At 35.4% G+C, this 13,347-nt stretch overlaps 1 protein-coding gene across 1 annotated transcript in view; it reads left to right on the top strand.

The window, feature by feature from the left end:
* The window catches only part of Ptpn4 (protein tyrosine phosphatase non-receptor type 4), a 126,363-nt gene that overhangs the window by 87,689 nt on the left and 25,327 nt on the right, over window positions 1-13,347 (top strand). Inside the window, exons 15-17 of the mRNA XM_048810443.1 lie at window positions 8,943-9,102; window positions 12,492-12,575; window positions 12,669-12,725. Coding sequence (XP_048666400.1) covers window positions 8,943-9,102; window positions 12,492-12,575; window positions 12,669-12,725 — 301 coding nt within the window. The remainder of the gene's footprint in view (window positions 1-8,942; window positions 9,103-12,491; window positions 12,576-12,668; window positions 12,726-13,347) is intronic.

Below are 13,347 nucleotides of genomic sequence, written 5' to 3'. Positions count from 1 at the left end.
TTTTTTTTTTTTTTTTTTTTTTGTTGTTGTTTTGTTTTGAGACATTGAGAATAGGGTCTTGCCCATGCTGCCCTCAGTAAACTCTTGATTCTCTTCTTTAGCCTCCCAAATCACTGGGATTATAAACATATACCACTACACATAACTTATTTTCTTTCTTTCTTTTTTTTTAGGTACTGGGGATTGAACCCCCAAGGGTTCTCTACCCACTAAGCTATAATCCCTTTTATTTTGAGATAGGATCTTGTTATAAATTGCTGAGACTGGACTCAAACTTGCAATCTTGTTTCAGCTCCCTGAGAGGTTGGGGTTATAGGTGTACACCACCACATCTGGCTTTTTTGCAGAGCCTGTTTTAGAAAAACAAAACGCACACAATTGAATATTTTCACATACATAGATTATAAGCCCCCCAAATCATTTGCCCCCTCAAAATTCCTTTCTTTTGCTTTCTGATCTAAAGTGCAGAAGTATATTCAGAAGAGAGTATAACCATGCAGTGTTTTTTCTTCCTCTCCTTGGTTCACAGAATTTAAAATGATTGAAGCTTTCTCGTAGGACATGAGGTATAAGTTTATGTGTTTGTATTCAATTTTTAATTTATAACATTGCATGTGAAATTTGACCAGTTTTAACCTGAATAATAATGAGTTCCAAGAAGATAAGTGTTAAACCACGCTGCAAAGAAAAGACCACTAACTCCAATTTAAATCAAATTAAAGCAAGTTTGTAATTCCTACCGGCTGGGGCTGTCTCTCCCGAAAGCCGTGGGAATAGAAGACATCCCTGCAGCTCTCAAGGAGTGCAGCTTTATGGCACAGAAAGTTGCAAAAAAGGGGAGGTGTCTTGAGAACTTACAGAAAACAGGATTTTGACAAGCATAACACAAAGGCAGGTAGTAGGTTTAATGGTCCAACACTTAGGGAGTAAATTTAGATCCCAATATCAGAATTTATGAGGCGCCACTAGAGTTTCAGAGAGAATCATTATTTGTAAGTTCTCAAGACACCTCCCCTAATTATAATAATACATTGGTTGCTTACAGTTGGCTTTCACATAAATTATCTCTGTTCTACTTAGAAGAGCTCAAAGAAGTAGGAAAGATATATAATATCCATTGTATAGATGAGAAGCCACACTTAAAGCATTTATCCCAATTTACAGAACAGAAATTTAAGCCTTCTCTACCTAAACTATTGAGAACTTTTTACCCCAAACAAGACTTTGGTTTTTTTCTTTTGTTTTTTGCAATTTAGAAAAAAAATTCTTTGTTGTGTGGATTCCGTAGATTTTAGTTTCACCATTGGCTAAAAGTGAAAAAAAAAAAAATTCAGACAATGTTGGATTAAGCAGGAAGCTTTTCAGCATATAATGGTTTTTGAGATCTTACACTTTTTTTAAAGTTGACAGGTGAAATTGTAGTGAAGTAGATCTTGAGATCATCTTACCAATTCTGTCATTTTTAAGTGGAGTATAGGACGTTGGTTATACTGTGTAGAATAGTCACCATTTATACGTTGGTGTAACAGAGACCATAGTTTACGATTTTCTTCTCTTTAACAGAAAATTAGACTGTTTTAGTTTGTAGTTTTATGAGATATAAATAATTACCCTCAATTAATTTTTAACAACTTAACAGATGTTTATTGTAATAAATTTACACCACAAATACTAGTACACAATATTTAACAATGAAGCCAGGGTATTTGTATAAAAATAATCACAGAGCATGTGAATTGCATGATTAAAATTTTATTTTTTATTAGGAAGCAAATTGCTAAAGGCAGCAACAGAGAGCTGCTTTGACTGCAAAATAAGTTGCTTTCACTGCTGTTGTTAAAATATTTTCTGAGAAATTAAAGCTGAATGGACTGAAATAGGCAAGTTTTTGCCCCCATGTTGATTGACAGTTTTAACATTTTTTTTGCTTCTATGTGACAAGATATTGCCCTGTCACCAGCAATTAAACATGAAATTTTCATTATTTGTTCTCTACTTAACAGTTTACAAAATGTCAGTTTAAGATAAGCCAGTCATTTATGGTAAAACAAAAACAACCCAATATGAAATATGAATGTTTGGAACACTCTTAAAATTATATTCCTATCTCCCTTTCTCTTTATACATTTTTAGTTGTAGATGCACACAATTTTTTTTAATTTTTTTTTTAATGTGATGCTAAGGATTGAACCCAATGCCTCATGCATGCAAGGCAAGCAAGCACTCAACCACTGATCCACAACCCTAGCCCTCCCCTTTCTCTTAGCATGTGAAAGTTAACTACCTATGTACAAATTTTACCATAAAATTTTATATGCAGTAAATCTTGTGCGGTGTATTTCAAGCTCTGACTTCCCATCCCTTGGATCATTATCAGTTAAAATAAATATGGATGTATTAAATCCCTGATCTCTACTATATACCTTCTTCTCATTAAAATATAGTGTTTATTAAAATTTAAGATATTACCATTTATAACCTTGATTGGTTTGGGGTTTGGAGATTGAACCCAGGTCTGCTCTTTACCACTGAACTATACCTCAGCCTCAGAATGATTTAAAATAGTCAGGTTCAGGATATGCTTTTTTAAGTCCCAAGAGTTCTGCTGAGGCCTCACGTAAAGGCAGACAGGAGGGGTGCTTAGCCTTTTATAAGTTGTCTTCTGAGAAACATTCCATTTGAAGAAAATATTCCACTGCTACAAAAAGTTTAGAAACTTCTGCTTTAAAAAGAACTTTTCAGCTGGGCACAGTGGCACGCACATACATGTAGTCAACTTGGGAGATTGAAGGAGTAGCAGGTTCAAAGCCAGCCTTGGCAACACTCTGTCTCAGAATGATTTTTTTTTAAATAACGGTTGGCCTTGTAGCTTAGTGTAGAAGGATTAACTAGCATTTACTAGGCCCTGTGTTCAGTCCCCAATCTCTCCTCCCACCCACACACATTAAAATTAAATTGTTGTTTTTAAAAAAGAGAACTTATCTGCTGCTTTTTACAGTTAGTTTCTTTGAGGTGCAATTATGTAGAAGAGCGCAAGTGGCTGGGCACAGTACACGCACACCTGTAATGCCAGGGGCTCAGGAGGCTGAGGCAGGAGGATCTCAAGTTCAAAGCCAGCCTCAGCAATGTAGTGAGGCCCTATACAACTTAGTGAGACCCTGTCTCAAAATAAAAAGGCCTGGAGGTATGGCTCACTGGTTGAGCGCCCCTGAGTTTAATCCCTGGTACCCAAAAAAGATAAAAGAAAAAGCACAAGCTCTGGATTCAGACAGGATTTAAACTAGGTTACATCACTTCTAATTATGTGACCTTTAATGAGTTATTTTATCTCCGGAAACCTCAATTTTCTCACATGTTGAAAACCAAGATGATAACAGTGTCTACCTCATAGAGCTGCTCTTAGCATATAAATAACTTTCTTCAGTTAATATTTTTATATATATATATATATATATATGTATATATATATATATATATATGTATATATACTGAAAACTTTTGCCTCTCTTGTTTATAATTTATTTGTCTGCATGTTTTGAAGTGTGATTATCTGATTAAACACAGGAATTCCACAAATTCTCAATGTTTCCTTAGGTCTCTAATCACAAGACTTTATGAAGACTTCATAATCCTCAAGTGTTAAATCCATTTCCCTAAACCATTGTTTCCTGGACCAAACATTCTAGAATTACACCTATTGAATACCCACAGTTTTGTCCGTCCATCATGAAATCCCTTTGTTAGACTGCAAAGCTTTGCTTCTCCTCTGCTGCCTCTCAGCTACTGGCACTGATGAGTTCCTTCTGCAGCCAGCTTTACCCAATTCCTATTCCAGTCTTGATCAATAAAGTCTTGCAATATATTATGAACCATGCAAATTCTTGGCTGGTTTAGGATAAGAAAATAAAAGAACCAACGAGAGTATGGATAAAACGAGATATCAAGCAGTGGAGGCTCAAAGGTGACTTAGAAGCTATATTTTCAATAGCAAAATTAATTGTAGGTGTCTAGGTTGCTCTAGCTGTAGTTTGCTTACCTGCCTCCCATCTCTGGCTGGTCTCTATGACTTGTATTTCGCAGCTAAGGTCAGGGACTTTGAATTTGGTTGAAACTAAGAATCTCAAGTCTAGGAGCCTTATTCTAGAATAGATTCTTAGTGATAAAATAATATAATACCATCAGTTTTATTGTGTATTAATCATATCCCTGAAAATGTATGTGTATTTTTATATGCCCTTTTTAAATTGCCTTGAGCATTAATTAGTAATCCACTGAAAGTTTTTACTTTTACAGTATAAATTAGCCAAAAAGTCAAAAGCTTGAATTTTAAACCAGAATTCTTTATCTAATGTAATATAAGTAAAGTATAAGTCATGCCAAATCCCAGTGAAGACTAGGATGACTCTGACTATAGTTAAATGAGACGTGATCTTCTGGTGCATATATCTCCAAAAAAAGTAGTAGTTTCAAAACGAGACATCATTCCTGGCAAGTTTGTATTAGCGTCTCCCAAGAAATGAACTTTTTGTTTCCTAGTCTTAAATTTTAAGAGCTTTATGCTGCTTCTATATTAGATAGGTATGTACAATTGAAGCTTGAGCACTAATTTTTTTTTTTTAATTCACAACTTTAAAGGTCTGTCTTGCTCATTTGTCCTTCTTAAAATAAACTAAAATAATAATTTCAGGATTTCATTTCTTTCTAACTTCCTATATGAAACATAATTTTTAACTGTCAGCTTTAAAAACAGATAGATGATGGCCTCCATTAGTAAGACTCCAGCCACAGCCCTGATCCTGGCTTCTTTCTTTGGTTTCTCTTGTCCTAGGCCTGTCCAAACTACCTGTCAGTAGATGATAACCTTTTTAAAATATAGGGCCCTTCCTTCAAGGTACCAGCTGTTATTTCTGATGCGGCTGTGTTTCACTGTGCTGCTTGCTTATTCTCTCCCACATATGTAGGGTCTCTGCATTCTGTTATACTTGCCAGATATTTGTATGTATGTATACATAGAAACCAGATCTTTTTAAAGAACTAGTCTTATTTTCATGGTATTATTTTTAACTGTATTATAATTCCTAATCATAATGCATGGTTCTAGATAATTCAGTAATAGGTTACATGTGATAGCTATACATTAGATACGAAGAAGAAAATTATCCCTCATTAAGATAAATTAATACGTTTGGAATGTGTTTTAAAAATATAATCGATAATTTTTGCCCAATATATGAATTTTAAGAGTCTGATCACCTTGATTAATTTTATAGATTTTAAGTGTGTATGGGTATGTGAAAGTGTGTGTGTACATGTGTGTATACAGAGTTTTGACTGCTAAGTTGGAAACATAGAAGGGGGAAATAATTACCAAGATTTCTGGCAGAGCACATAATTAGAGTATAAGAGCTCCCCAGCCTGTCAGAAGCAGTTATTTGAAGAGCTTATCTGTCACTCTGAGAAGTTACTTTTACATAAGACAGAAGGCAGGTAGCCTATATCCTGAAACAGTTTTACTTTTCTTTCTTCTGCTACCTTTGTGTGGACTACAGACCTCCAACCCAGGTATACACGTGGACTCCCTTCTTGTCTCTGTCTTCCTCCTGTTCAAAAGTTAGGGAGAGGTTGTGCTCAAACACCCAGTGAAGTCTGGCAACTAAGACAGGGTGGGGACTCAAGTGGATTGGAGTACCCATCCCCCATCAAAAAGTAGCTGCTGTCGCTTGGCTGTATCTACTCTTTGACAATTGGTAATGGAGACCCATTCCTTCCAAAGCTTACAGATTTTTCAATCTGAAAATCCAGATTTGTATTGTATATAATTATTTTTACAATTTATTTATTTATTAGATTTGTATATAAATTTTTAAAATATGGTCATTGATTCACATTGTTTTTACAAAGACAATGGATGGCCATAATTGGTTTACAAGTCATGAATTTATAACCACTGTTCTAGGACAATGATTTTTAATTAGAAGTACACAGTAAAAATCACCTCTGAAACTTCTTTGACAATATGTGCCTAAACTCTTATCCTCAGAAACACAGATTTAACTGCTTAAGCCAAATACCATTATATCAGTGTTATCTCTCTGGAGTGTAACTGAGCAATGCTATGATTATGCCCATACCCATGAGGTTTGGCTTACTTAGATATTATACAGTAGATCAGGCTTAGGTTTGTCCTGTTATATATTTTGGTACTATATTTAGACCGTTAGACCAAGAATAAGTGAAGTTATTCCTGCATTTCCATCTGATCCCAACCTGGTACCCTCTCCACTCAGTTTTCTGGATAAATGCATCCTGAGTATGATAGTTGTTTGTACAATCAGTGGGGGTGGGAAGCTTCTAATCGTCTTACCTAAATGATTATACTTAGACCTAAGTTAGGTTGGAGACCTATTGTTCATTGGATATGGAGTCCAGTAACTTCTGGTTTTTGATAAGTTTGGGAGACTTTATTCACTGACTTTTAGAAATCTTGAGTTCTGTCAAAGGATGTCCATTTTGATCTTTTGTAATCCATTTAGGAGACCCTGGTGGAAATCTGTATTCTAGATCCTGGAAACATTTCCTTGGAGTAGCAACATTTAAATGTATTGTCCAAGAGGCTTGGGTTCTTGGCAGTGGAAAGTAGTAGAACAAAAACCTGCTATGTTTTGGACCTGGGATCCCTGCCTAAAAGCAGGTGTCAGTGAAGCTTTTGCTGAAAAGAAGGGTGTGTTTGTGTTTGTGTGTGTGCTGATGAGTCATAGACCTATCAGAATTTAGAACATTTGTGCCCTGAGATACTGGTATGCAAATGTCCAGGCCAATTGGGCACTATTGTTTACTTACTGAGTGGTTATATTTTATCAAACTAGAAAATTTGAGAACTCTTTTCCTTAGGAGAAATACACCCCACACCCAAAAAAGCAAATTCCCTGGAAAACCATATAATGACATCATTCATTGTTAATCCCCATATCTACTAGGTTTCTAGTAGCCAACCTCTAAACAAGTTCCCACATCTTCTAACAGAGAATATATCCAAGGATCACTCTGTCAGTGACCTTTCTATTATCTTGGGCTAAATTATGCTGTGCTTGCAAATGAGTCAAATTTACAGGAACTTAAAACAACAAATGCTATTTCTCTCTTACGTTTATCACTGCTTCACAGTATCTTCATGCTAGGTCTTAGGGTGACAGTAGTCCCTGTTTGAATGTGACCAGTCTCATGGCCAAGGGAAGGAAAGAAGCATAAGGAATCGTGTGTTTTTTAAAGCTCCCTTCCAGAAGTAACACTTACTAGACTGGGGGTGTAGCTTAGTGGTAAAGCCCTTGCCTGGCTTGTGCAAGGCCCTGAATTTGATCCCCAACTGAAGAAAAAAAAAATTATACGTATCACTTCTATCTACACCTCATTGGCCAAAGCAAGTCACATGGCCAAACCTGATGTGAAGCCAGGTGAGTGTAAGGAATATTTTGAAAAATGATAAAATCTAACACAGTTTTACTTTCTCAAGACTTTAAGGCCTAGTGTTAGGCATCTATTGTCAGTCAACAAAACTGAGTAGATACTAAGTGAAGTATGTATCTGAATTCCACAGCCACAGCCATGTGGCTTGATATACAGATATACAGAGTTAAAACTCTTATCTGTCCTTAGGCAATGAGATCGTAATCCTTATGTTTCCCCAGAGGGCCTCCTGCCATCTCAGAGGTAGATGATAACCTCAGTGGTGGTCAGTGCTCTTGTGGAGAACTATTTTTCCCTTTCCTGTTCTTTTATATCTTCCAAACTCAATATCTATAGTGTCCACTACCAAGGGAAACAAAACCTCTGGTTCCCCCTTCTGGCCTTTGTGGAAAACTCAGATAGTATTATATATACTGTGATTGTTCTTAACATCTACAATTTCTACCTTGAAATTTCTCCTATAATATCTAGTTTTTTCTATCAATTCCTGCTGCCACAAGTTGAGGGTTATGCTCCCTAATGTTAATTGTATTTTTGCGTTCTTACCTTAAATTATGTATCTGACACTTATTTCATCCAGTTTTGTCTCTTCAGTGATGATCTCTGCCCTATTATAATCTTGTTACATTATTAAGTTACATTCCTTGAATCATGTTAAAGAAAATAGGCCAGCTACAGTGGTGCATACCTGTAATCCCAACAATTCAGAGAGCTGAGGGAAGATGACTGTAAGTTTGAGGCCAACCTGGACAACCTAGCTAGATCCTGACTCAAAATAAAAAGAGCCAGGGGTGTAACTCAGTTGTAGAGCACCTCTGGCTTCAAAAAAAAAAAAAAAAAANNNNGTTGTAGAGCACCTCTGGCTAAAAAAAAAAAAAAAAAGAATAGGCCAAATATTTCAGTTGTTTTGTGTGTGGCACAGCCCACTTCTCAGGTTTGGTTTCTCTTTGCCTACCTTATTCTCTAACCATGACTACACTGAAAACCTTAAAATATATATATTTTAGAAAGTTATGTGAAATGCTAAAACAAAATAACATATCTTCATAGGAATATTTTTGAAGTACATTTTATCATAATTATTTACTGATTTGGAAAAGAAATTAACTTTTCTACTTTAAAGGTAAAGTTTTTATTAAAAGTGGTACTGGGCTGGGATTGTGGCTCAGTGGTAGAGCTCTCGCCTAGTAAGGGTGAGACCGGGGTTCGATCCTCAGCACCACATAAAAAAAAATAAATAAATAAAGGCATTGTGTTGTGTCCATCTATACCTAACAAATAAAATAAAATAAAATATTTACTTATAAAAAATAATAAAATAAAAGTGGTACTTTCAGATAATTATGGTATTTAAAGCCTGTCTCCGCCTAGACATTGTAAATATTTGGGTTATTTGATTTGAACTTTTAAAAAAATATTTTTAAAAAATAATTGTGTGAGACAACTTCTAAAATATTTTTTCCCTTTTTTTTTCCTAGATCACAAGAAACACCTGAAGATGGGCAACCCCCAGCTTTACCACCTAAACAATCTAAGAAAAATAGTTGGAACCAAATTCAATACTCACATTCTCAGCAAGATCTGGAAAATCATACTAATGAAGCATTTGATACACCATCTTCCCCTGAAAAATCTACTGTAAGAAGCTTCTTTACATATTCTCACTTTTCCTTCAATTTCTCAAATCCAAAATTGAGTTTCTTTTGTACTTTAGCATATTTTAACTATAAATTTTATTATAGTACCTCGTCTTTTTCATGATATTCTTTAGTCATAAATTATCTTTTTCCCCTAGGCATAGAGGTGTATACCTATAATCCCAAGTCTTCAGGAGGCTGAGGCAAGAGAATTGCAAATTCTAGGCCAGCCTGAGTAATTTAAAGAGACCCTGTCTTAAAATAAAATAGAATCAGGGCCAGACGTGGTGGCACATGCCTGTAAACCCGGTGATTTTAGAGGTTGAGGCAAGAGGAGCCTCAGCAACTTAGTGAGACCCTGTCTCAAAATAAAAAAGGGATGTGGCTCAGTGGTTATGTGCCCCTGGGTTATTCCCTAGTGTAAAAAAAGAAGGAAAGAAAGAAAATTCCTTTTTCTTTGGGGGTGGCTGACTAATGCAAAACATATCTACACTTCCAGAACAAATGTTAATAATCCATTAATTACCACTAATTTTACTACATAATTACTTAGAGAAGAGACTGTATCTTTTTCATCATCTTTTGAAATTGAGTACAGGTTTTTAGAAGTATTTTAGTGCTTTTGCCTTAGAGAATATGCTTTTACCACAATAAAATGGTGAGTTGGTAGAATACCCTGGTTTATGAATTTTCATTGCTTTTTCAAGTAGATTTAAATAATCCATAAGTGAGATTGTCAGTATATTTTGAGGAAATACTGTGCTCCTGAAGAAATTTAAAAACAGATAACTATTGGTGTGTTTCAGGAAACTTAAGAGACATCAAGGAATGGAATAAGATGTAAAGAAGGGAAGGACCACAGCAGATATTGGCATGTATGCCAAAAGCCTGCAGTGGCCATTACACTCATTGCTCTATTGTTTCTTCAACCATACATCGCCTCTCATATTATCTGAAGTTGAAATTGAAAGGCAACCATTCTCTTATCCCACACTTACTGCTCCAATACCATGGATATAAAAAATAGATGAGAATCCTTACAAAAACTAAAAAAGTGGGCAAGGGTTGTAGCTCAGTGGTAGAGCGCTTACCTAGCATGTGTGAGGCACCAGGTTCGATTCTTATCACCACATAAAAATAAGTAAATAAAAATAAAAAAGAACTCTAGTACTACCTCTGTGGTCACTTGCATATCATTTGTTCATGCATTCATTCATAGTCATTGAGTTCTTGCTGAATGCTGGGCACTTTGATGGTAGGAGATATGCAAGGACAAATAAAACATGGTCCCTGCTGTGACATAATTTATAATCTAGATTGCTTGTTTCTTTCTTTTTTTTTCTTTTTTTGTACCAGGAATTGAACCCAGGTGCACTTAACCACTGAGCTACATCCATAGCCTCTTTTTTTAATTTTTAAATTTAGAGATAGAGTCTCACTAAGTTGCTTAGGGCCTCACTAATTTGCTGAGGCTGGCTTTGAACTTGAGGATTAAATAGTAAGTAAGATATAAATAATTCAAATATATAGCATACTAATTTAAATGCTAGAGAGGAAAAATAAAGAAGGAAAGGTGTTTAGGGAATTTCCAGAAGTCTTCTTACAATTTTAGATAATTTGAGCTAGGAATGAAATTTGTGATAAGCCATGTAACTATCTAATGGAATACCAGATACAAAGACAGATGTCTTAGTTCATTTTCTGTTGCTATAACTGAATACCACAGACTGGGTAATTTATAAAGAATAGAGGTTTATTTAGTTCATGGGTCTAGAGGTTGGGAAGTTTAAGGACATAGTACTTTCATCTGGAGAGGACCTTCTTGCTGCATCATATTTTAGCAGAGGCCATTGCATGACAAGGTAGAGCAAGTGTGCTAGCTCAGGTCTCTTCATCTTGTAAAGCCACTAATGCCATAATAGGGGCCCCACCCTCATACATCTTCCAATCCTAATTTCCTTTCAAAGAGCTCACGTTTAAATACCATTAATATATGAATTTGGGGATTTTGTTGCTAGCATGTGAACATGTGAACTTTAGGAGGACACATTCAAACTATAGCAACAAGAGTATGATTGAGGGGCTGGGGCTGGGGCTCAGCAATAGAGTGCTTGCCTCCCATGTCTGAAGCCCTGGATTCAATCCTCAGCACCACATAAAAATAAATAAACAAAATAAAGGTATTGTGTTCAACTACAACTAAATATATATATATAAAAAGAGTATGACTGATATAGTCAAGGGATACCAAGGGAGACAGTGTGGCTACAGAAAGAGTAGTAAATGAGGAGACAAGCTAGATTCTCAAAGACTTCTGTTAGAAGGATTTTTTGTTTTAACCCTGAGTGAGATAGGAAGTAAATGGACATATCTGAGAAGAGAGGTAACATGATGTCCATGTAGGTTTTTATGGTATCGCTTTGGCTGTATTTCAAGTAGACTGAAAGCAGGGCAGAGGAAGAGATACTGGTTGTGAGGCATTGCAGTATTTCCATCATGTAATGGTGATTTGGACCAGGGTGATAGCAATACAGGGGATGAGAGATGACTGTCCTCTGGATGTATTTTTAAGACATGATATGCTCATGGATTAGATGTGGAGTACTACAGAAAGAAATCAAAGATAATGCCAGTGTTTTTATTGAGATGTGAAAGGCTGCAGATGAAGCAGGTACAGTTAGAATGTCAGGAGCTCAGTTTAGAATGTGTTAAGTTTGAAATGTTTATTAAGAATCCTTTTGGAGGTGAGGACGATTGGATATATGATTCTGGACTTGAAGGGTGAGGTCTAAGCCAGAGTTATAACATTGGCATATAGTGGTATTTAAAACCACAAAATAGAGAAATCACCAAGAAAGTTTATGTAAATAAAAGGTTCTAGATACCAAGCCTTCCATCCTTCAATTTTAAAAAATGAAGGAACTGAAAGAAACCAGCAAAGGAGACTGAGAAAATGCAGATAGAAAGGTAGAAGGAAAAGTGGGCAAGTGAATTTATCAAATATCACAGGTAAGTCAAGTAAGATAAGGACTGAAAATTGAACCCTAGATTCAGCAATGTGAAAATCTTTGGTGTCCTTAATTAACAGTTGTGATAGATTGGTGGGGATGAAAATCTGAGAAGTAGGATGGGATTAGAGGAAATAGAGACAGGAATTTCTTTCAGTTTGCTGGTGTTCTTATTAATATAGTGGCAAGAAGGCATGAGAGAATATAACAGCAAGTTATTATTCAAAGAAATTTATTTTCTTAAACTAACATTTTGAGTAGAATTATGATTCTTTATATTCTGTAGATAATAAAAGCAAATGAAAAGCATGCTTTATGTATGTCTGTAGGATAAACTATAAATGCAGAAATTTATATATTATTTTATTTTTGTCTTTTCAAGCCTAATGGTGGTATTCCACATGATAATCTTGTTCTAATCAGAATGAAACCTGATGAAAATGGAAGGTTTGGATTCAATGTAAAGGTAAGCTGGAATTTGTATTGTATTCAGTTTTTACATTAAGTTGTCTTTATTTTGACAATATTTGACCAATACTTTTCTTGTTTTCTTTTCAAGGGAGGATATGATCAGAAGATGCCTGTAATTGTGTCCCGAGTAGCACCAGGAACACCTGTAAGTTATAGTATACTAGCAGCAGCTTCAAGCCAAGTTCTATAACACCAATTCCAATACCTCTGTCTGTGTCTATCTTGTTCTCCCTTGATCTCTATCAGTTGTTGCTCCTGAGTCTCTACTAGGCAGAAATTGCACAGCTATTACCACTATTCTAATCCTCAATTCTCAGTGTTAGGCATGAGATTTGTATATTACCAGCTCAGTAACCCAGAGTGACTAAACCTCTCAGTCTAATTTGTAAACCCCTAAGAAGTAAATCCTCAATAAATCAAGCTTGGATCAGATATCTTTGTTTGGAAAAACTCAAATTATTATTCAGAGATGCATATGAAGGTTGGGTGAAGTAGCCCCAAATTATTTAATCAATAGGAAAGTTTATGTGTTTGAGATTACAGATGAGGAAATAAATGTTTGCTAAATTCTCATCTGCATCTGTCATATAGAAAGTTTATAAATAACATGTAAAATAGAAAAAAAGGGAAATGTAGATAGAGGTTAAAAAAATATACAAAAAGATGTAGCTAAAATATTGAAAGTTGTTGCTTCTAGAGACAGGAAGATAAATGGTAAGGAGAAACACAGAAACTTTCATTTTCTCTCTCTCTCTCTCTCTCTCTCT

This window comes from Marmota marmota, unplaced genomic scaffold (assembly GCF_001458135.2).
Source record: "Marmota marmota marmota unplaced genomic scaffold, marMar, whole genome shotgun sequence".
Taxonomy (NCBI): Eukaryota; Metazoa; Chordata; class Mammalia; order Rodentia; family Sciuridae; genus Marmota; species Marmota marmota.
The sequence above is the reverse complement of the archived record's forward strand: the minus strand, read 5'-3'. Positions and strand labels throughout refer to the sequence as shown.